General features: G+C 44.8%; 1 protein-coding gene across 5 annotated transcripts in view; it reads right to left on the minus strand.

Annotated features, from left to right (window-relative positions):
• Positions 1–24,329, minus strand: part of zbtb46 (zinc finger and BTB domain containing 46) — a 61,929-nt gene that overhangs the window by 33,961 nt on the left and 3,639 nt on the right. For 3 of the 5 annotated variants that reach the window (XM_047340236.1, XM_047340235.1, XM_035158505.2), the window contains exons 2-3: positions 6,241–6,464; positions 5,135–6,068 (exon numbers count right to left, since the gene is read on the minus strand). In XM_047340236.1, the coding sequence (XP_047196192.1) occupies positions 5,135–6,068; positions 6,241–6,426 (1,120 nt within the window). In that variant the 5' untranslated portion in view covers positions 6,427–6,464. Of the gene's footprint in view, positions 1–5,134; positions 6,069–6,240; positions 6,465–14,524; positions 14,726–24,329 lie in introns of those variants that run through there. The other 2 variants (XM_035158507.2, XM_035158506.2) reach the window with 2 other exon arrangements.

Raw genomic sequence — 24,329 nt, forward strand, 5'->3', positions numbered from 1 at the left:
TGTGATTGAACTGTACGTCCTCATAATCACATGCTGCAAGATGTGTGTTTGTATGTGAGTGTGTGTGCATGTGTGTGTGCATCACAACGGCCATGTACTGTATTGCCAAAATCCCCCAAGCTGCCACTAAAGGTCACCATGTGTGTGTATGTGTGTGTGTGTGTGTGTGTGTGTGTGTGTGTGTGTGTGTGTGTGTGTGTGTGTATGCAGGGTTTTTTTCCCAGCAGAAAAAAAAATAAACAAGAATTATTTACAGCGCTGTTTATTATTTGGGATAAAGATCAAGTTGGTGTGTAACGGAAGACGGAAAGAAATCAATTGTTTTCACCAGCTCAGGCTTCTTCTCCGAGAGTGAATGTGTGATATGAGCGGATGAAACCTGCCTCCAAGAGGACACATTACAAAGAGGTGACACCTCCTTTGATAAAGCTGTTTTAAATATGAGGGAAATGCAGACAATTTTAAATGACAGAAAGTTTAGTTAATGTGTAAGTAAGAAAACCATTTACAGGTGGGAAAATCTATATTTAAAAAAATAACCAGGACTTTGAACGATTATTTACTTAATTATTGCAAATAGCTGAAAATATAGCATAACATTTGGGCTGTAAAAAATATATTTTAGTGTATTCACCCTTTCAGCTTGTTGGTTGGTTTATATTTTAGTTTGTTCACAAGATTATGCAAAAAGTGCTGGACAGATTACATTGACACTGTGGTGGAAGGTGGATTGAGTCAGTGAAGAACCTGTTCATTTTGGTGTAGATCTGGATCTGGGGGCAGATACTTGAATCTTTTTCCCACATTTTCTTAAACATTTCAAGATTGGGGCGTTTTTTTAACCTTTTTTATAAATTTCTCAGAAAATAATTCATGGATCTTGACAAATAAAAAAGTTGGCATATTTAGGGGACTGCCATCAATGAGGGTAGTGCAGCTATAGGTTTCATTCTATTTTTATTTATTAGCGTGATTATGATTTCAATTTATCATTTCATTGTTTGGTGGTATTTATCAAAATATGAGAAAACATGCTCATCTGAAGTTTAATCTATCAAAATAGTTTTGCATTATCAAAACTTGTCGAAAATATTTCAACAATAACTTCCAATAAAAACAGAAAAAAGGCTGATCTTTAAAAAGCTGGAAGCAGCAAACGTTTGACATTTTTGCTTAATGTGATTTGACAGGTGATAAATCAGTTATAGAATATAGATTCTGTGTCAGAAGCTAAAGTGTATTTAAAAAATTCTAATAATTCAGTATGTTTGTTTTAGATGCATCATGTCGATGCATCTAAAACACACATACTGAATTATTAGAATTATTTATTTCAAAACGCTACGTCTTTGATTTGCAGAGGCTTTTTTAATCCAGGTCTGAGAGAAGCAGCAGGGGTGGGGACCAAACTAAAAATAATTTGAGGTAATTATTTGAAGGTTTAAGACATAAGCAGGCGAGAGAGAAGTGGAGACTATTTAAAACCCTCTGCAAAGTTGTCACCTCTAATGTGGTATGATACAGGAAAATGTACGCACATGATGAGATCACTGGGGTGATTTCTTTTTTTTCCTGATGCACATGTAAGATATCAAATATTTGTGTCAGCACACGAGGTGAGCTTAAGATGGGCTGAGATCAAGCATTAGCGAGAGAGAGAGAGAGAGAGAGATAGAGAGCGAGAGAGAGAGAGGTAAAGGAAGGTTAGCGCTTAGATGACATCCAGTGAACGCAGCAGATGTTTGCGAGTGAAAGGGATCTAAAGAAAACACATCCTAATTCCTGCGGCTGTTTATGTCAACACAAGGAACACGGCATTTTCATACAAACGCTCTGAAACGCCTCTGCGCTAATACACCGAAGCCCTTACACGGCCATATATTATCCTTATATTACAGAATAATCCAGCTAAATCCTCCGTCTGCCAGCGCCTGTGTTGTACGTAATACGGGCATTTCCAATAGTGAAGCACGGACACAGATGAATGAGAGAGCGAGGGAGCCGGAGAGAGGGAAAGAGAGAGAGAGAGGGAGAGTGTCTGGGCAATTCTCATCAATAAGGAATGAAGCAATTAAGCTAATCTCAGACTGAAGGTGCCCTTTCTCCTTTTTACCTGCCATGGCCTTTCATGGAAACCAACAGCTGGACGTCGTGGAACAGCAGCCACGCCACAGTCAACTCCCCCCCGCAACTTTACAATGGTAGAAATAACCTTAAACCTTTAATTCAGAGGGATAATCCAACACTCCCAATAACACCATCATGTTTTTTATCTTATTGTATGTGTTCGCTGGTTTCCTCTTTGCATAGATGTCGTCCGACGTGTCAAGCAGGAACCAAGAAACCCAAACTGTGTCATATATACACTCAGCAGCTCTTTGCCGTCTGTGAAATGGTGTAATTAGAAACTTTAAATAGAATTGTACATCCCTTTCTAATTCCCCGGCTCTTCCATATGCCTGTACATCTGATTCAGATCTTCTTCTGTAGGTGACAAAATCCTGGACTTAAGGAGACTTAAGACTTAAGTAGACAAACGCTTGTAAGCTCATGTAGATCCTGTGTATTTTTTGTGGGCCCTGACTTGGTCAACGTAAAGAAAGAACGGAAAAATAAAACGCTGATTTTAAAATGAATTGTAAGAACCTCGGACCATCACGTGGTAGAAATAAGAGGAGCACTCCCACAACCAAAATACTCCCCCCTCTTCCGCTCCTGGACCAATAATGACCTCACTAAACCTGCTCAGGTAATCCCCCCCCCCCCACTAAACCTTGTCTAAACACACAGAAACCAACTCCTGCAAACTGACTCAACACACAGCAGTGGGGCAGATCCTTCCCGTCACACGCTGTCACACCTAAACGTCACGTCGGCCCACGGGTAACATGATCTTTTACTGCTAAATGGCAGCAAGGTCTGAAGGAGGTCCGAATACGCCCTCCCCTCCTTCCCCTACTTCTCCTCCAACGTGAGACCAACCCTGAAGCAAAATGTGGGTGTAATTGGGGGGTTTTTTTTGGGCCGGCACCAGGTGAGTCTACTCCAGCAGCAACACTACACTTCCCCTAACCTTTAGGTGAGAAAACACCCTCTCTGTAATGGCTGCTTGGCTACAGCCAGATTTAAACCCTACCTTCTACCACAGACCAGAAGCATTCAACCGGCAAAGAGACTTAATAGAGACGTGTGTTTAGAGGGTGTTTGTGGTTCTACGTGTGTGTGTGTGTGTGTGTCTGAAGCTAAGTTGTTCTTTAGCAGTGTAATAAGGCCTGACAGCCGGATCACAAAATCTGGAACTTAGGCCACAAACAGACAAAACCTCATAAGCCTTCGTGGATGCAACGCCTCTCTTCCTCTATCTTTTCCTTTCCTCTCTCCCTCTTATTACCCCTCTCATCTACCGCTCTCCCTCGCTTTTCCCTCCTCTCGCCCTTTCCAGAAGGTCCTTCCCTAAACCCCAGAGAGAGAGGGAGGAGCCTGGGATGGCGAGGACGCGCTGGTAATCCGTGCAGTGACCCAGGTCAATTCAATTATCCTGTTTTCTTTCGCTGCGCGACGTGTGTGCCCATTTCACAGCCAACTCCCTTAATGCGCCCAGGATTAGCTTCTCTTACTTTTAATGATCTACCTATCGACGCCTTGGGCCCCGCAGCACACACACAGACACACAAGTACACACACACACACACACACTCACACACAGGTAAGTGTTTTATTTAATGCAAAAGAATTTACGAAACATCTCTGTGAGATCAAGAGAGGCTTTCTCAAAATAAATACGTGTTCTTGAGTTTGTTTGTGTGTGTCTCTGCCCATCTATGTGCGAGTGTCTACTATGGTAACTGCAGTAAGAAGAGGGTTGTATTATCTATCTGCATTTGCCCTGGCTTCACCTCACACATCCAAGATTTGAGATAATCACCTTGGGCCTAACACGTTAGTGTTCGAAGCTCGCTAATCTAAACCCCCCAGGAGGTAAAGAGGTCAGTTAATGCTAGTAAACGGTGTGGATGGCTGACATGCATTGAAATATCCACACAGGATTGAGCGCATTAACCACCCATGCACTGTAAAGCGAAATGCACACTCTGCTGAACTTTGGGTTCAAACTCAAGTCAACAAAGCAGTTTGATCGCTCGCACGGAAATGTTGCCCTACTGGCCGGAAGGTGTCTTCTAAAAAGTAAAGCACAGACCAATTTGATTGCACAGTAGTTTAGGTGTTAAAGTCACTCACACACGAACCTAATCTCATTATCTCACCAGTCATTCACTAATTACCTCACTGGTTAACTAAGTAGGGGCCAGTGTTAGAAACCACAGCAAATCAAAGAACGTCTACAGTCTCATGCCCTTTTCAGACATGAACAGCGCATAAAGTCCGTAAATTCTGGTCCGGACTTTAACCCCAGTTTGTCTTTCCCACATGCACAGAGCAGCAGGAGGTTCTCTGCACAACAGCAACAAATCCTCTGCATTATTCAGGCGAGAGGTGGAGCAGCCGGGTGCAGCAGACAGAGGCAGGAAGTGACGTATTAACAGTAACTCCGCTGTGGAGATCACGTGATTTTGTTTTACAGCACATCAACTCCGGCGTCGGCCCTTATCATCAAACTCTCTTGACGTTCTTTTAGTTTTTTTCATTTTGCGTCTGTCACATGTTAGAAGCATCAAACCACCCCCCCACCCACTCGCACACTGTGAATCCAGCTGGGGATCCCCCACTGTGTTCTAACCTCTGATTCTACGAACTTCATGTGGACTTTATATTATGGGGGCCAGGCGGAGAGGGTCCGAAGATATTACGGAGGCTCTCACTCGGACATTTGCGTTCACACATGCACCGGAGACAGAGCGGAGAATCTCAGCAGCTTTAGAGTCATCAAAATCAGCAAAATGGAAGTGCAGGTCTGCTTTGTGTGTTTTTGACCTGCCTCCAATCTTGAGAGTTGATTGAACCTGCTGTTATTATTAGATTTACTAGAAAATTACTATTTGGAAACACATGGTATCATCATCATTCCTGCTTATGACCTGAATCTACGGCATCACTTTAGTTTATACTGTTAAAAATATGCAGAAGCACTTTTCACTTAAGTCTGGAAACAGTATGAGAAGAAGAAGGTTATTACCTGGGATGTCCTGTCCATTGTAGTTCCATCCGGCCACAGCCAGCATGGAGGGCAGAGGAGACCCAGGCCTACTGTCCCTGTCTCTCTCCCTGTCCCGCTCTCTGTCCCAGTTCCTCTCAGACTGCTGGGTGATATGTCTGACCGTGTCCTTGTTCTTCCTATTCTTCCTCCGCCCTGACCCTGATAGGGGTTGCCAGGGTCCCTCTCCACCTCCTCCAGCAGCGCCGCCAGTCCCTTGCTCCCCCTGGCTCTGGGCTGCCCCCCTGGGAGTGTCCCGGGGATGGGAGGAGGAGGTGGGGGACACCTGTTCCTCTTTGACAGTGACAGGCCTGTAGTCATGTGGCCAGGCGGGCTGGGAGTCGTGGCAGGCTTCCTCCTGGCTCTCATGGCTCTTGGGTGGTTCTTGGTCCTCCTTGCCATACGTGCTCCCTCCCTCGTGGCAGCTGGCGATGGCCGAGTCCCCAGAAGAGTTGGCCGGGCTGGTGCGTCGCGCCAGCCAAGGGGAGGTGCTGCGACCAGACATGATGGAGGCGAGGGCTTCAGAGGCCATGCCCACGATCCCTCCTCCTCCTGCTCCTCCACCCAAACCCGCTCCGGCAACGCTCCCTGTTCCTGCCATACCCACTCCACCTCCGCCACCTCCTCCGCCTATGCCGGCAGCAGTGACGGCTCCCATTTCAAAGTCGGCCAGTTCGTCGGCCATCTCAGAGCGGATGCTGATGTCTAGCGCAGCCTTGATGAAGCCGTGGCAGGCCTGGACAATGTCTGTCATCTGCAGATAGCTGGCAGCCGACATGACCTCGATCACGTTTTTACTGGTGAGAGCAAGGTGCGCCGAGTACATGAAGTCCAGGATGGCTTTGAAACCTGTCGCCGTGACAATGTCCAGATGAGTGACGGTGGTTTGGTGGTGAGGCTCGGACCCTTTTTTAACCTGCAGGGAAAAGGAGCGTTCACATCCATGTTTTCTAGTTTATTTATTTGACAAACACAACTTCTAACACGCTGAAAAACACACCGATCAAAACTGCTGTGATCTGAGAGAAAAAACGAGTGCTTAAAACGAATCCCCTGACCCGTCCTCCCCATGTGCGGCCGCCCCTTACCTGGCAGTAAAGAGTCTTGAAGTAGCGCGAGGAGCCCAGGAGGACGTTCTTGTGGGCCTTGAAGATCTTTCCGTCCACGATGACACAGGCGTCGCAGAGGATGCCATGCTGCCTCTGCTCATTGAGCTCTCTGAGGAGCTGACGGTAGTGAGAGGAGATCTCCATGTCCTCCTTCCTGTTGTTCATCTGTGTAGCTGAACAAAAGCCTCTCCTCCAGACGTCTGCTGGGAAATGAAAGACATCACAAACAAATTCAACTTAGGATGTATCGATATATTCTAAGTGTGTTGTACTATTAAACACTACAGTGAGGAAATTTGACTGTGCAGCAGCAGCCAATTAAATTTGAATGAATGGATTTCGACAGAATGAAACAAGATTTCTGGCAGCATATTCAGGTATTCGGGTAAGTCTTCATACACTGTATAAGGTTGATGGCTGTAGCAATAGCAATAAATCAATTTAACGGACTGAGAGGGGGGGGTAAGCAAATTCAGTTGAACCACTCCTTTAAAGACGTGCCAGGGTAAGGATATCTCAGTAATGACTGTGACATAAAAAACAATGACATCAATAGAAACCACATCTCAACTGCTGCAGTTTGATGTCTAAAAACAGCCCGGTAACAAATAGTCGGGAAAAAAAATCTGTTTCAATCGCGTTTGACAGGTTCATTTGTGTGTGTGTGTGTGTGTCTGCGTGTCTGTGCAAGTGTGTGTGTGTTCACTAAATATGTCCGTTAGAAAACGGTACACTTCCACAAAACAATTGAGAGAGAGGAAAACTCTTGGTTCAGTAAAGACCACCTCGCCGTTACATTTATCAATAATCCGGCCCGAGCTCCTTGTTTTTTTTTTCTTCATCTCATTTCAGCTGAGAATATTCAGGCGTCTAGTTAAGACGAAATGTTTCCTCTTGAACCTTCACCTCAGTGTTTCTGATCTTGCCCGGTTCAGTCTGGGTTGTGAAGCTTGTTCCTGAAAACTACAGAGAAAAATACCTGTAATGACGATTCATGGAGCTGTTCAACTGTCAGACAAGATTCATATTACAGGGACACTGGTATATCTTCTTGTTATTCTTACCAAATAAATGTAGGCGAAAAGGTAAAGATTAGAATTTTTACAATCCACTTGCCTCTAGAGCTTCTTTGCTACTGGCTTTTGGGCTCACAAATATTGATCTTATACAAAAAAAAAGGCGACCTTTCCCATTGTCAGTAAAGGAATCTTTCAGTATTTTTTCCCCAGTGAGTCATGTTCGACGTCACAAATGTGCTGGAAACTGACTTCTCACCTCTCTGTCTTGCCAGTGTTGCATCTTGCATGGTACGTAAAAATTTGTTAACGTTGTTCCCCAAATGTAAAGTAAACAAATATACACGGCTATTTACACGCCAACGCCTGAAAGATCAATGCCCATCATAACATCACGCAGAAAAACGTGCAGCGTCAGCGTCTTGACTGCCAAAATAAAGCAGAGGAAATTAGCTGGTTCACCCGGGTGTCATGTTTCCATCAATGTCGACTGCAGCAGGAGCCGATTAAAACCTGTCTCTACGGCAGAGTTTTTCGAGAGTGAATGAGTGAATGAGTGAATGCCGAATATTGTCGGATGTTATTGGGTTTTCTGACCAGTGGAAAAGGGGCTTATGATGCAAGAAGGTTTGAGTGTAGACAAAACATTGTATGGTTATATGACACATGACAAAGGCATTCTGAGCTCCCACACAACCTCCAGGTAAAGGCCACAGAGAAACACAGGGAGAGCAGAAGACAAAGGGAGATGTGAACATCGTTATGTCGAACCATTCAGTGAGGTGGCGGAGAAACAAAGAGAAACCACATAAGCCCTTGCAAACACACACACACACACACACAAGAAGAAGAAGCAGAAGATGAACACACACACAAACACACACACACAGTGCAGTGCATTAGCCAGAGCATTAGCAGCCGCCGCTCCCACTCTCGTCTCGGTAAGGGCTAAATCGCGGGGACGCAGAGTGTTACCAAACGCAGCAGTGATTTGTTTTGGGAACGCCACAGCTGTCAGCTCTCATGGGCCATTCTGAGACATGACAGCTCGGGTTGGCCAAGGTGACAGCAGCGTTTGCTCGGGGGCCGGCACACTTCAGGTCATGTTTAGCAAAGCTCTGCTCAACCTGATGGCCTGTAAGATCAAATAAATCCACAGTGTCTCCCAAGTCTACTCGGACAAACACACCTACGAGCAGAAGGAGCGGACGGAGCGCTGGCATCAAGAGTCCGATCAGTGCAGAAACTTTCACTTGAAGCCATTGAAAGAATTGCGAGGAGGTAGAAACTTAGGCGTGAAGGCAGGATAACAGTGTTTCTCCCAGTCTGAAAAGGCAAGTTTGACGCAAGTGTTTTTCTCCTCTAGTTCACACATTTCTCTGAGAAAAAGAAAAAAATCTATTGGTGGTCTAACCTTGAGATATTTCTTCCTTTCTGCGATGCCCTGTTGGAGGCATTGAGAGTCTTCACCTCTCACCTTTGGAGACAAGCAGCTTTAAAGACACTGCAGCCCCCCCCCGCCCCCCCTCCTCCTCGCTCTGCACTTCTTCTCTCAGGGCCACTGGCACATTCAATTGTAAAGCCCAGTGTGTGAGATAGGCTCCTTCTCGGAGCCACATAAAACACAGAAGAAGTCATTTATTGACTGAGAAATACCTCAATAGCCTGCGATTCCTTATTTTTTCCAGCCAATGTGAATGGTGAAATATAAGGTCACTGTGCAGCACATGCCAATCAGCAGCTCCCATTAGAGACGTGCATCTGCTGGTAGCACAGAGGAGGCGGTGAAAGAAAGACATCTGTACCAAAATCAGCAGCTGGAATAAGACCGCCATTGCTCAAGTGTTGCATTCAGGGTCCTCCTGCTCGCTCCGTTTTCATCTTTGTTACCGTTTTCCACATCCTGCGATCAATGAAGAACAATGACAAGCACTCGAGCAAACGACAAGCCACTGAAGAGAACTGGATTTTAAGGTTCAGTTCACCCAAGTTACAGAATAAAAGAGAGAGCACCCACTGACCCCGAGTGTTATCAGGTCGCTCCGTTTGCTTTGAGATACCCTTCTTCGTGATTTCTGCCTCCGCACAAGTTTGTTCAAGGGACTCAAAACATAAAAAATAAGTACGTTTTCAAGGTTTATTTTTTGTCAGAGAATGAAGCGTCTATGATTAGTTGATTATCTGAACAAAAGTGGTAACTCATTTCTTAATTTTTAAAAGCATAAATGAAAAAAATATTTCCTGCTTCTGACCTATCAAATGTGAGAATTTGATCTTTTTATTTGTCAAAAAAGGAAATTTGGGCTTCGGACCACAGACTGGACAGGACGACACGTTCTCAGACATCTCCAGCAGGGACTTTTTCACAAATTTATGGACAAAATGATTAAATGATTAATAATCAGCAGATTAATTGCTGATGAGAATAATCATTGCAGCTGCAGCCCTAGCAGAAAATAGTTCCGGACCAAAATTCATTAAAGAGCTGGTGGCAGAAAACGAACTATCTGCATGGCTACCTATTAAAAGAAGTAAGTGCGAACGTACATTTAATTGTTATGTGAGTGAATGAGGCAACTTAATGCAATCCTTGACAATTAATATTCAAATAAGCCACCGTGTGAGAATAAAGTCTGAGTGGGAGCAAAGTTCATTAAGGCGACTTTTCATCCTGTGTGGTTAATGCGTGTCCAAAGAGCGGCACTGCCCTCTGACACAGGAAACCATGTTTCTCAGGGAGTATTAAAGTTGGGTTTTTATTTGGTGTAAGCGCGCGCATGTAGCGTGAACGCCTGGCCCCGGATTGCACCCAAAGACACGTTAAATGGTGCCTCAAATGTAACAATAACAATGATCAGTGGAGGGTAAAACAACAGCACAGGACTGAGAGGAGGAGCAGGGAGGTCTAATCAGATTTATTGCTTCATCACACCCGGAGATGCACTGAGTTAGTAGCTAGGCAGAGAGGAGGAACTTTAATGGAGTGCACATTGACCTTTGAACTCTCTGCTTGCCTAATTGGCTCGTTTAATTTCAGCGAGTCCGACTCCAGTCGGATGAGCGTTCTCCAGAGGAACCAATCCCAGTGCTTACCTCTATACTGTAATGCATAAACACCCACAAAAGCCTCGTCAGTTTTCTTTCTTACGTTCTATTCCCCCAAAAAGAGCTACTCCATCTTACCTCGTGAGCCTGGACCATCAGCAGGACCAAACACCCCCTCCCCCCCTCCCTCCCTCCCTCGCTTATGTGAGTACAGCCTTGATTTATAGCCCACTTTTTTTTTCACTCCCAAATATACACTTGACGCACGACGGGAAAGTAAGGTAAAATGAAGTTGTCAGACAATCAAGGGAGAGACAGAGAGAAAGGCAGATGTTTTTTTTTCTTCTGTCTCATCCAAAGCAGCCTCACCAAGGCTACAGAAACTAAAGCCTGCTCTCAGGATGTCACAGAGCAGAAAAAAGCTTTTCATCCCTCTATGAAATTTCACCACAAAAAAAAAAAGGAAAAGAAAGAAACCAAGGAAAATGTCATCAGAAGGCAGGCTGACAGTCTGTGAGCGCTTATTTGTGGTCAGAGACGTTTGTTTCAGTAAAGCATGCCACTAGAACTCCAAGTCCCTGTCACCCTTCTGAGGCCAAATCAAAAGTGACTGTCCTCCTTAACCCACCCCTACACCCCCCATCGACACACACACACACCCTTCCCAGAAGTGCACGCACACACACACAAATTATCGGGGAAAGGGAGAGAGAGTCGCCCGTCCCTCAATACGCAAACATGCAAGAGCTAAAACACACGTTCACACGCTTCGCGGAGCCGTCATGGCATCGCACCCGGTTTGTCCTGGTCACATCACGGCAAAGTCACTTTAGGCCCCAGCCAGACGACTAAAGAGATGAGACGTGTGATGGAGTGAGAGAATGGGGCTTCCTCCTTCTTGTGTTTCTCTTAACGCAGCCAGCCTGTCCCTCCGAGCCACCTCTCTGCCTCCTTGACCGCACAGGACCGAGGGGAGATGGAGCGCGAGGTCCTTCTGGATTAAAACATATACTCTGTTTATCTGGGGTCCAACGACAGACATTTCACAGGGGAATTTCAGAAATCCCACCGGTTGAAGATGTTGCAAAATGTGAAGCATCTTCAAACAGGGTCATAACACGTGATTACACAAAATATTTTAGCTACTATAACAATTTAAGCACTTTTACTTTCACTGTCTGTTTACGCAATTCTCCTCATTAAGATTCTCGCAGGTTCCATTCGTGCGTGTATCTTTGCACAATCCCAGCAGTTTCATACACTTATTCGGAATCGAGGGATTTCTAGCTGGTAGAAGCAAATTATCATTTAGTGGCCGGTGTACCGCTTGCAAAATTGCCACCCTCAGCTAATCACTCTACATTCAAATTGTGGTCCTCTGCCCAAGCAATGTAACAATTCTGCTCATTATTTGATAAAATGGCTTTGGTTGGACGAGCATGTCAAACTGAGAGAGAGGAGCGAGTTCACAGAGTCCAGCATGTGAGCGGTAAAATAGATATAACCAATTAATAAATAAAAATGAAAAAAAAAAAGACTGATAGCGTTTTTTAATCGCTGAGATTGTTTGTGCTAATGTACGCTTGCTACAAAAATTACCAAAGTATCTATACATTTTTTGGTACTTTAAGATACATTTTTGTCTCATCTGCATCTGCATCAAATCTATTTATTTTGTATTCACCATTGGTCCAATGACTTTGTATTGAGTGAAAGTTGTTGCAACCTTGCTCTTTTTCGGGTTGGGGGTTAGCTGCTGCCCCACGTGAAGGAGTTTAAGCTCTGGAGTGAGGGGAAGGTGGAGGTGGACAGGTGGGTCAGTATGACATCAGCAGTAATGCCAGTGTCGTATCTGACCATTGTGGTGAAGGAGGAGCTGAGCTACAAGGAAAAGCTTTTGATTTACTGGTTAATCTACGTTTCAACCTATGGAGTCAAACCGCTGCTGATTCACATCTAAAGGGTACTAGCCAGAATGCCTCCTGGGCGCCTCTATGTGGAGGTTTACTTGGCACGCCCAATCAGGTCCTCAGGGTAGACACAATGCTTGCTGACCACATATTCCATTTGGCCTGGGAACGCCTTCGGATCCCCCAGGAAGAGCTAGAAACCGTGGATCGTCTTGAACACCCTACTTGGACTGGTTGCCTCCGCGACCCAAGTTCAAATGAAGGGAATAAAATGGATGGATGGATCAAAGTTGTTTCTCAGAGTCACAAATTACCAAAGATAATTATCACCTTTGTCTCAAGTCGACTGACTCATAGTTTCAGTTTTGTCGTCCGATTCTTTCATTTCACTCTCATCAAGCAACTTGGGAACATCATGGAGTCTTTAGCAGCAATAGTATAAAAATAATCAAATGCAGGGTTGAGTAAGTTTTAACTAAGTATGTACATCAACACCTAAACACTCCACTCTTTATGTACTATTACATGATCGGGTCATCTCACTTCTACAAGAAAGGATTCTCTGTTTGCAGTAATTTCCCTCCTTTTCACATTTACTTTCTCATCTTGGCGCTTTAGCTCAAAATCAGCAGGGAAGACGAAGGAGAAAACTGGCAAGAGACTGAAGAAGTGAATGAACGTGTGAAGGAGGAGGGGACATCAAGTCGAGACTCAGTAGCCAAACGCCGGCGTTCGTGTTGTCAACTCTCCCAGCTTCATGCCTCGGCTACATTTTGTTTCATCAGTCAGGCTAAAAATGCAACATGTTCCTTTTTTGCATATTTTCCTGTCGTGACTTGGACCAGCGCACCATCGTATCATAGATGTACTTTCTGAGAACAGGTTGGTGGGTCTGCACAGAATGAATTATGTATTATGTAAAGCTTTCAATACAAAGTTAAACAAATGTTAGCCTACAGAACAAGATATTAAAAGTCTTTGACACGATATGCTAATATCTATGAAAAATTAAACGGTGCAGGAAGAAAGAATTTATTTGATTGCAGTAGACCTTTGTCCAATATAATAATAGGAAATACTAGAAAGAAATTAAAGCATGGGCAAGTGGAATTAAAATGATAGTATCATAGGAGCAGCCTTTAGTTTTTATAGTCTCTCATTAGTAATACCAATTGAAACTAGTAAATAAAATAACATAAATTTAAAATGTTTTCTTCTACTATTTTCAAATCCACAATAGAATAGATACATTTTACTGATGTTAACTTAACACCTGCAAACATGAGACGCATGAATGTTCATTCTTGACACATGGAGCTTCTCTTCCTCCTCTTCATCACATTAATGTCACATCAATACAAATTACTGACTTGACTTCACGTGCCTCGTGGATGGTGGATCGTAAATCGTGACCAATGCTAGTGAACAGTGGATCATGATCATGGTGATGGATTGTGGTGGTGGATCATGATCGTGGATTATGAACTAAATTGCCCCCTTCATCTGTGTTGGACATTTTCTTATGTGACCTTAAACATTGTCTCAAACACAGTCTTTTCTCATCAATGTTGTAAATATTGTTATTTTATTTTGGGCTCTGCTACTCGAGGCCTCTATTGCACTTCTGTCCGAGAGGGATCCCTCACATGTGGCTCTCTGTGAGGTTTCTATGTTTTCTTTGTTAATAGGGGATTTTCTGTAGTTTTTCCTGGCTCTTGCTGAGGGTTAAGGGCAGAGGATGTCGCACCTTGTTAAGCCCTATGAGACAAACAGTGATGTGTGACTGTGGGTTATACAAATAAAATTTGATTGATTGATCGAACATACGATGATGTTACACAGAAGTAAAGTGGGAAGTCAAAAGAAGAAGGTCGAGCCGGAGAACGAGAGCGATAAAGAACGGTGGAAAGCAGAGAGAAAATAGATCGAGCAGAATCCCAGAGACGATAAAGATAGAAGGAGGGGGGGAGACAAGAAGAGAGGGAAGAGTGACTCCGGCAGCCAATATTTTTTAAACAGCTTTGCTTCCACTCAACTGGGCATCAAGGCCATTATCCCGGGGTTAATCCCCAATCCGACGGAGCTGGCAGCCTTCCGGGACAAGCCAGGGTGGCAGCCCATCAACGAGGCAGACAAAAATAACACACACATGCACACACAGGCAAGCAGCAATTAGGAGGGAAAAAAAATAACAACACAACAATGCTATTAGCTGTGAACGACTCGTTCTTAGCTTCTTTGTCTGTTGAAAATAAACCAGCGTTCATGTTTCTCTCTCATTCTATCTCCCACCTCTTTATATCTCACTGTTTGGGTTTGTGTTGTCAGCTCCTGTGTTTCTTTTATCGTGCTCCCTCCATCTGTCCACCTTTATTTTTCTCCACCTCCACCAGGAGCTCTAATCGTGCCACATTCTGCACCTTTACCTCGCTCTCCCTTTCTCCGTCCACTGTCTGTTTCTCTGGCCACCGTCCAAGGAGCCAAGGTGGAGGAAGAGATTGACTCAAAGAAGGATAGCCATGTCATGTGGAGAGGGACCAAAGAGGATCCAGGAGGCTTAGGGAGACTTAGCGCTGCCTCCCTTCACCACCCGTTACCCCACCCCTCCGGTCGCACCCTGCAGTCACTGCCTGAAAACAATACCTGGACCCTCCTCCACACTCGAAGACCTCCACACTGTGGAACTTTTACAAATGTTCACTTTGAGATAAGCTGCCAAAAGAGCTGCACATACAGGCCTCCCATCCAGCTGATGACACAGACACATACAGTTCATCAGCTCCGGCTCTTTTCTGCCACCTTTTCCTCTCACCTTCAGGCACACAGGTGTTAAGCCGTGAGGGATCTTGCGGAAATCCAGCCCCAGCAAGGATGGACTGAGATTATCCCAGAGCGGCCGGTAAAAAGGTGTCACTCTAAGACGCAAATGTTTTTGTCCTTTTGCTTGACCGCTACAATCAGCATCAACATCACCTCAAGTTCCTCCAGTGACCCACTAAGTGTCACTTAAGCCGTTTTCAGACATGACCTACTGGTAAAATCCGGAGACTTGGCAACAGAGTTTATCCACAGTTTGTCTTTCACACATGCACAACACAGCGGGAGGTTTTCTGCACAGACGTGTTCACAACAGCATCAATTCCTCTGCATTATTCAGACGAGAGGTGGAGCAGCCTGGAGCAACAGGCAGAGGCAGGAAGTGACGTTTTAACTCCGCTGCAGAGATCACGTGATCGTGTTTACAGCACGCCAACACCGCCGTCGGCTCTGATCACCACCAACTCTCTTGACATCTTCGTCAGTTTCTTCTATGTTTGTGGCGCCGCTCGCTCGTGGTGAATCCAGCTGGGATCTCCTGCTGTGTTCATCGACTTCTCCTTTATTTCTATGGACTTTATACAAGGAGGTCAGTCGGATAAAGTCCGCAGAAACTACGGAGAGTTTCACTCCGACATTTGCGTTCACATATGCACCTCCACCGGAGAAAATACAGAGGAACTGTGGAGTCCAGTGCGTATCTGAAAGCAACTTTATATCTGACATATAAAGAGCTTATAAAAGATAGAGAAATGCCATATCGCACCATCCATTTATCGCTCTCTTTTTCTGCGCCCTCCCAAAGTCGTGCATGTGTTTGTGTGCGTGTAGTTCCTGTGCCTCTTTCTCCCTAGGCCCCAAAACCCACTATGTCTCCTACGGTAACTCCCTGACTGACGACCCGGGGCTTAGCCTAAATTCTCTCTCTATTAAAAGCTGTGAAATGCAAATAATGAAACATCTCATTACCACTGTCGGAGAACCCGAAAGGAAAGGAGGGGGAGTGCGGGTGGGGGGGGGGTGCAGGAGCGGAGAGGGGCGGACAAGGAGGACTGCGAGACAACGTAAAAAACGTCTCCACGGGAGGGAGGTGAGAGGAAAGAGAGACCCAAGAGGTGGAAAAGGGAGGCGAGAAGGATGAGGACAGAGGGGGGGTGGGTGAAGGTAGAGAAACAGATAATAAGACAGTGTGTCCTTTGTTTGATAGGTGTTGCAGTTAGAGGAGTAGCCAGGACTATATAGACCACCTATGCAAACAGGGGTGGAGTCCTGGTGAACTGAGGCGCCGTTCAAAACGTCAAATAACCAATGGAGGAATCTTCTCTTTATCTACCTCATGCTAAAGTTCAGTGTAAAAGCAGGGCATCCGTCAACAGACGCAGTCCAGTCACAGGCAATGAATGTGCAAGTGATGCATAACGGATATGTGCTCAGTGTTAACATGTATGTGTGTTGATTGATAATGAAATCATGCAACAAGAGGATTATTAGTTAGAGTTTTACTTTTTTTTAAATTTTTATATCTCTCATTAATCACCTCTGAACTACACTGGATTAAATTGTAATGCGTGAGTGTGTTTTCTCATAATTACTCAGCTTTAAGTCAATTTACATGACAGGGAGGAGGCTGCACGTTTTGAATAATGTACCTGTGTGGTACAGGGAAGTGAAATCTCCAACAGGAAGTGTCTGCGTTTTGGGTTGTTGCAGGTGGGAGGAGATTGATGTTAGCCGTGGCGGGGGGAGGGATGAGGTGAGGTGAGGTGGTGGGGGTGTCGCGTGATAGCGGCCACAACACCTCGTTTGGAAACTGATCTGCTTCTGCAAAAACGCACTGATATTATCATTATACGTTTTTTTTTTCTGGTTACAAATGAAACTGACAGCATCCAATAGATTTTGCAAAAAGACGTCCTCATTAAACTATGGCTAACAGCACTACGTGTTCTCAACAGTGTGTGTGGCTGCCCGAGCATTACACCTACATTCATATGCTGCTGCAAAAGCCTCCACTCTTGTGAAAACATGATTTTGGCACCAGGCTGCAGGGATTTACTCCCATCCAGCCAAAAGAGAATTAGTGAGATCGGTGCACGGATGCCGAGGCGATAAGGCCTGACTCTCAGTTGACCTTCCAGTTCATCCGAAAGGTGTTTGGTGGGGTTGAGTTCAGGGCTCGGTGCGGGCCGGTCAAGCTCTTTCACACCAAACATGAACACCGAGTTTGTCAAGTGGAAATAGAAGATCTTCCAAGTCTGTTGCTGTCTCAGATATCGCTGTCGGATGAAGATAATTCCAAGCAACTTGACCTGTACCATGGAAACCATTTGTCCAGTAATTACACACTGTCCACATACTTTTGGCCATGTATTTTCCATGTGTGAAATGACGAATTATAACTCACATTATACGTGACCACTTATGTTCCTCGACTTATTGGACGAGATCTCAGCAATTTGACTTTTTATTTTACACTGATGACGATGACTGACTTTAAAAACATTAAGACCTTGAGATTTTTGAAAAGTTACAAAGGGTTTTGTGGCTTAAGTGATGATAAAAACATGAGGCTCAGCATGGGCTCAAAACTCCCTCAGCGTGTGCATGTGTGTGTGTGTGTGTGTGTGTGTGTGTGTGTGTGTGTGTGTGTGTGTGGTGTGTGTGCGCCTTTAATGGGTCTTAACACGAAACCTCTCACAGCAAAAAAAGAAACCTGTCACGACTCAACTACACACGACTGTGCCACACAGAACACAAGCAGCCTGTTCCTGAGCTGCAGCCACCAGCTCCAAAAGGTCTAAAACACACACACACACACACACACGCAGAAACAAAGCAAGTGAACAGTATGGAGGAAATGAAACAAAGAGTTACCAAGAGGGAGAAAATGTTAAAAATGAACATATGGTGCGACAATACCAGTCCTGGAGGAATAGATGTCTGAAAAGTCTGATGACTGAAAGCTAATTGTTGTTTGTTAAAGTGTGCGGTTTTTGAATGTGCAAGTGAGTGACTGAATGATGGTGACTCAACGCTGGCGGCCAGTCGCTATCTGGTGCCGAGGCGGGTGTCCAGAGAGTGTGTCTGTGTGCATAACTCGGTGTGACTGTCGCTCTGTCAAGACGGCAAACAGAGGCATCTCTCTCAAATCCACACTGGGCCGCGGCTTACAATGAGCTCACGCAAAGAGGGGAGCAGGATAAAAAAAAAAAGAAGCCGCCGCTTAAGTGTGTACTCACAAGTTCAACAGGCACACCCTCCGTCCCCCCTGAGCAAATATTAAGAGAGACTTCACTCCCTGCTAATCTAATTCACAAACACGGCAGAGCACACACAAACAGGCAAAACACACAATTTGAATGCATTACCTTGGCCCTCAACATGCAACACTCACTTATAACTAACGCTCCCACAAGCCACTGTACAACGGCAAGTGAGCAGCACAGTGATTTACATATAGATAGAGAAGTGTTTATAAAAAAACACATTTGTATATAATAGCCCGGGGCCCTGTTGTCACTCATCAAGCTGATCAAAAAGCAGCTACTATACAACACTGATGAATCTCGCAGAGCATTTTGCGAATCCGTCCTTCAACCGCAGGAAGGGAAGAAAAAAAAGGAGGTGAGATAAAGGAAGAGAAATCAAGGGGAGAGGAGAGGAGCATCTAAATATAGAGAGACTCACATTTTGGAGTCAGAAAAGAGACAGTGAAAGGTATGAAGGGGGGGAGGCAGGCGGGAGATGCAAGAGAGACGGGGAGAGGAAGAGAGAAACGGAACAAATGAGGAAAGTGGTGTTGAGGCTGCGAAAGACAGAAGGAACCGGATCGATGGCTGCCGAGCCTCGGTGGGTTTCTCATCTGCTGTAGCGTTGCGTAGTGGACGACTGGCGAAGCGGACATGCAGGACACTGCGAGACTTGAGAATTCAATATACGGGACACTGTATCAACACAGAAGTTCATCAATGGGAGCGTCGATAGTGAGGCTCGGCCCTTTCGCTGATCCTTTCAATGCACTTTCACTGAGTTCCCTCTGCAAGACGCAAAAACTTAAAGTTGTTAGTCGTCTTTGTTCCTGTGCTGTGTGGTGATTGGCTGTTCATGTTGCTAAAGCTGTACTGACAAAAAAAAAAAAACTTTTTGCAACTTTTTGCATAGAAGGCGGTGTGGCTCGAGGCGACCATGTCCTGTGTGATTTACGGAAAGCGAGGTTCAGCCAGACAAACGCCTCACCTGGATCCCCCCCCACCTCTCGTATCTGTCTGTCTTTTCACTCTGAGCGCGTTTACCCGAATGCGGTTTGACATTTGACTGTCACCTGTTGACTAACATTAACGGCTGCCATGGCTCGCAGGCTTTTGGAACCACGGCTGCTTTTCTCCCCTACGACAGCGACGGGGGAAGAGCTGCAAATAAAATGTACAGAATAGTGGCAAAGCCAGACATAAAGAGAGACAAAGAGCGAGGCAGAGACAAAAGGACCACTGTGCAAACTCTCATGATCGTGCTCGCCATCGCCGAGGACAACACCCACCTTGGAAACCTAATTTTGAAGAAGTCACACATTCCCACATTGTGAGGCAGTGCCAGTATCAGGTGTCCATCCAAACCACCAATCAAACGCCCCCCCCCCACCGTGACACCCCAGCGCACACACCAAAACAAGCGGGAGGGTGGGTGAGATAGAAGGCAGGAGGGAGGGGTGCGCGGGTGAGAAAGAGAGTTAAAAAAGAAGAGGGCAAGGGAAAGAACCACCGAGAGACAAAAGCAAAGAGAATGACAATGAGTGAAAAGAGGAAGAAAGGCGGGGGAAAAAAAGAAAATACAGGGGACGAGGTGAGGTGAAAAACGCACTGCCAGCTCCCCGTGTGCCTGCACAGAGCAGGAAGAGAACAAAAAGACGGCAACAATGGGACTTTCATGTATCTGCATGTTTCAGTGTGGAGCTGGAAAGAGCAGTGAGACGACCGTTGGGGGAATTTGCCCCTCGCCACTGAAAAGGGGATGTGAACTTACTCACTTCTGTTGGCCTCACATCTCCCGTTCATAAAGGGAACTATAGGAACGCAGGAGAGCTCATAAAATGTCCAGCAGTGACGGAGCTCCACTTCTATGGCTGATTTATAAAGGTCACATAATAATACACACTTAGGAAAGCAGAAAAAGCCTGTATATATCAAGACAACACCACTTCCCCTTAGAGAAGTCACCTTCGAACCTGAACAGAGAAGTTATTCTAACTTGGATGGCTCAACTTGGCAGCTAAGAGACAGAAAAAAGTGTTTATGTTTTAGCAGAAAACTGGAATCCATGTCCATTGTTGCAAGCTGTTGCATTAACAGGATGTATAAATATGAGCTAGGGTCAGGGGAAAGGATAAAAATGAGAAACGGAACAGGGAGAGGGTAAAAATGAGAAAGGGAGTAGAGGAAGGGTAAAAATGAGAAATGGAGTAGGGGAGGCCACAGGAGGCACCTGGCCCACTTACAGCAGAGGAGGGGGTGGTGGAGGAGGAGAGGTGGAAGATTAAGGAGTGGGAGGGAAAAATGAGAAGGAGAAGGTGGAGGAGGATGAGGGAGAGGAGGAGTGGAGAGGGAGTAAAAAAAAAAATGTAAAAAGGGAGATGCAGCTGGGACGGAGCAGAGGGCACGGGGAGGACGGGGGTGGGGCTGCGAGGGTGAAGTGACGGAACGGGAAAAGGTGAGGAGGGAGAGGAAAGGATGTGGGATGAGGACGCAAGTGTGTGGGGGAGACAGAAGAAAATAATAGGAAGGGGGAGAAGGGCAGAGGGGGAGGTGAGAGCAGGATGAGAAAGAAAAGAGAGAGAGAGATATGGAGAGGAGGTGGGGTCTGGAGAAGAAGAGGTGGCCTTGTGATGCAGAGAATGGAGGTGGTGTGTGCGTGCGCGGCAGGAACGTGTGGCTTTGTGTGTGTGGGTGTCTGAAATTATGACGATAAACCAACACCTCGCCCAAAGTATGAATAACCAACCACAACAGGCCAATGTAGGTTCAATCTCTTCTCCCAGCAGCCTGTCTATACCACTAATATCCCACTAATACCACCCACAGTCCTCGCTCCACCTCACATCAATGAATATTTCATGTCCTGATGGCACTTTTAAAGCAAAAACTAATTAGCAAATCCAAGTTGATCTGGCATTAGTCATATCAGGCCAATTAAAAGCCCAGTTCTACTGTACATGTTAATGGCAGCGAAGTGGAATAATTGTATGTTGAGCAGGGGAGAGAATGTTAAACAGGCCTTGTTAGCAGCACTTTAGCACTCTAGCCCGAGTCCATGGCTGGATTACAAAACTCTACAAAGCAGGATAATGTTCATCAGGAACACACACACACACATGCAGACGCACACACGCACACACACACACATCTTTGAAAGCTGCAAACGAAAAAACTCCATCCATTAATTACAGAGTCGCCATCTACTCCATGGGGTCAGAGCTGGTACTTTTTAGCAAAAGAGGAGAAATATTTCCAGGGAAAATGATGGTTTTATGCGTCGGTAATAATATTAAACAGGGATCCAAATATTGGCAGAAGCCGGCAGGTCAGATGTTACGCGGTATTAGTGGGAGAAAAACCATTTTGCGCACCACGCAGTGTCTCGGCGGTCAGCGCCAGTCAACGTGAGGTTGTGGAGACAGTGTTTGTGTGGTGCTGAATAGAGAGAAGGTGTCGGTTTGTGTTCGAGTCTTTCCAACCTTTCTCTCTCTGTGTGTTTTTTTAATGCAGAAGACAGACAGCACGGACACACACAGACTAAACTGTGCCGCACCAAAAAAAAAAAAAAGAGACAGAATAACAAGGGCTGGAACTCTTTTGGAGTGTTTCATCAGCCCCCTCCACAACCCACCTCCTCACTCCTCTCCCCCCTTCTCTCTCTCTCCTCCACGTCCCCTCTTTTCCTCCCTCTCTCTCTCCTCTCTCTGCCTACCTCTCTCCCTCACCTGAGCTTTGATATGGAAATCTCTCACCAGCCAAAGCCCGAGGCTAGTTGACTGTTTCTAAAGATGTATTTGCTCAAAGCCACTCAATTTCTCATCAAATACTCACACTGTGCGTATAAAAGACAAACTCTTTCACTGGGAAAATAACAACTAACAACTTATCCAAAGCTTTCAGCGGTTTTCAAAAACCCAGACGTCACGACGAAAAAAAAAAAAAAGAGATTTCCAAGCCCAAACCTTAAAGCTCTTAATAGCTTATATAAATCTGACTGAAAAGATGGTGACCTTTCTGCAAAGTGGAGAGCTGAGGACGCTAACTATCTTGTCGATAGAGTACTTCGAAAGAGTGTGTGTGTCTGTGTTCTTTCCCACTGGTTTACCAGCCGAGCAATTATACATTAAGGATGACCAGCCTGCACAGCTACATAACAGTCAGCCAAATAAAGTAACAACTACAGCCACTCAAGATCTAGAAATACGTGAATAATATAGGAAGAAGTCAGAAACTGAACAGAAATCAGTCCCATGTCTGCTCATTACCAGAATATCTGTGGCTGATGTTTCGTGATATTGTGTGAATCACAGAGATCGAGGTGATCGAGATCAGGGAAAGCAAATATTCTTATCTTTGAAAATAGACATTTTCTTCATGTTTCCTTCATGATTCTCAAAGATAAAGAAGGTAGAAGACAGAACTGAATGACACTCAGTGAAGAGCATGTCTCCGCCAAGGCCCAACCGTCCCGAGGAAACCATTTAAATTATTAATAATAATAATAAACTTTATCTGTATAGCACCTTTCATACAAGAAATGCAGCTCAAAGGGCTTTACATACAATATAGATAAATAATAAAAACGTGTTAATAAAAATAAAAACATGTTCAAATGTAAAAGAAAATAAAAATAAAAAGAAGTCAAATACATTTTTTTGTTTAAATGCATAATAACTTATTAAATTAACTAGATCAACTTTCACACACTAAAAAATATCAGTGCCCTAAACATGCCTGATTTCTTTCATCAAGATCCAAGAATCATTCTCTGAGAAATGAACGACAATGTTGGAAAAACACCGCGTCTCGTAATGTTCAAGAAAGAAAACACACAACCAACCAACCAACAAACAGACAGGGATGAAATGATCGCCTCCTTGGAAGAGGTAGACAGAAATGTTTCAGTCAGAATATCTTAAAAGAATAAGCTGAGTAATTATGCAGGTTATATGTAAAAATCTAAAACACGTAGAGCATTTAAAAAACATAAAGATAGAGTTTTTATCTCTTCCTTTGTTATTTTGTTAACCACTGACAGATACCTACATGATAATATGCACATCTGGCTTGTATTACCTGACGCACGCTTGTTGCAGCATCTTAACAAATGAAAATATACAGCATTTTAAAACTAATAATTAGGACTGCATTAAGCAGGAACCAAAATAAAATGTAGAAATATATATGATCCCCCAACTTCTGACATGGATGCAACTGATAAGTGATGTCAGAAAACAAGAATTATGTGATTGTTATGGGACCTGGTTTAAAGATCAGATCTGCATTCCTCAATAAAAGAAAAAAACACACCCTGATGAAAACAAACTGAAATCCCTCATCTGCCTCCTCGGCAACGTGTGATCCAAAAACGTGTTTCGCCATATCAACAACTTCTGAGAAAAATTCTGACATCTTGCCATAAAAAATCCCTTGGGTTTATTTTTAGCTACAATCAAAGTGTAGTTTTGCTTCTGGACGTTAAATTCTCTGTCGTGGATTAGAGACGTTCGAGCGGCGACTGAAAGTTAGCTCCCAATTTAAAATAAAAAATATGGAGAAAAGAAAACAAAAGAGGGCTTCTTGCTTGCATTGACATCCTACCTGCGTGCAGGTCTATGAAATATTAACACCTATGTGAAAAGACAAGTGGGGGGGTGGAGAGCGTTTGTGTGTGTGTGTGGAGGTGGGGGTGGGGGTGGGGGTGGCTTAAACTCACCTGTTCTCCCTGCTGGGGAGGAGGGGGTAGTATGTGAGATAGGTGGATAGAGAGGACAGCTGTAGCACCCCCCCCCCCCCACAGCATCCATGTAACCCCATGGGGGATGAGGAACACCTGTATTCAGCACTGCACAATGAGCTATAGAGGCGGTTAAGCTAAAAAGCCTTGGGAGTTATTAGTGGGGGTGGGGGATGGAGGTAGTTTTGGCTCCGCGGGTTAATGTGTGCCAAGCTGTGTTCGCACAAAATCAGACGTGAGAATGATAACGTTCATGGCATGACAGATTACACACACACACACACACACACACACA

Source organism: Hippoglossus stenolepis, chromosome 6 (assembly GCF_022539355.2).
Source record: "Hippoglossus stenolepis isolate QCI-W04-F060 chromosome 6, HSTE1.2, whole genome shotgun sequence".
NCBI classification, from domain to species: domain Eukaryota; kingdom Metazoa; phylum Chordata; class Actinopteri; order Pleuronectiformes; family Pleuronectidae; genus Hippoglossus; species Hippoglossus stenolepis.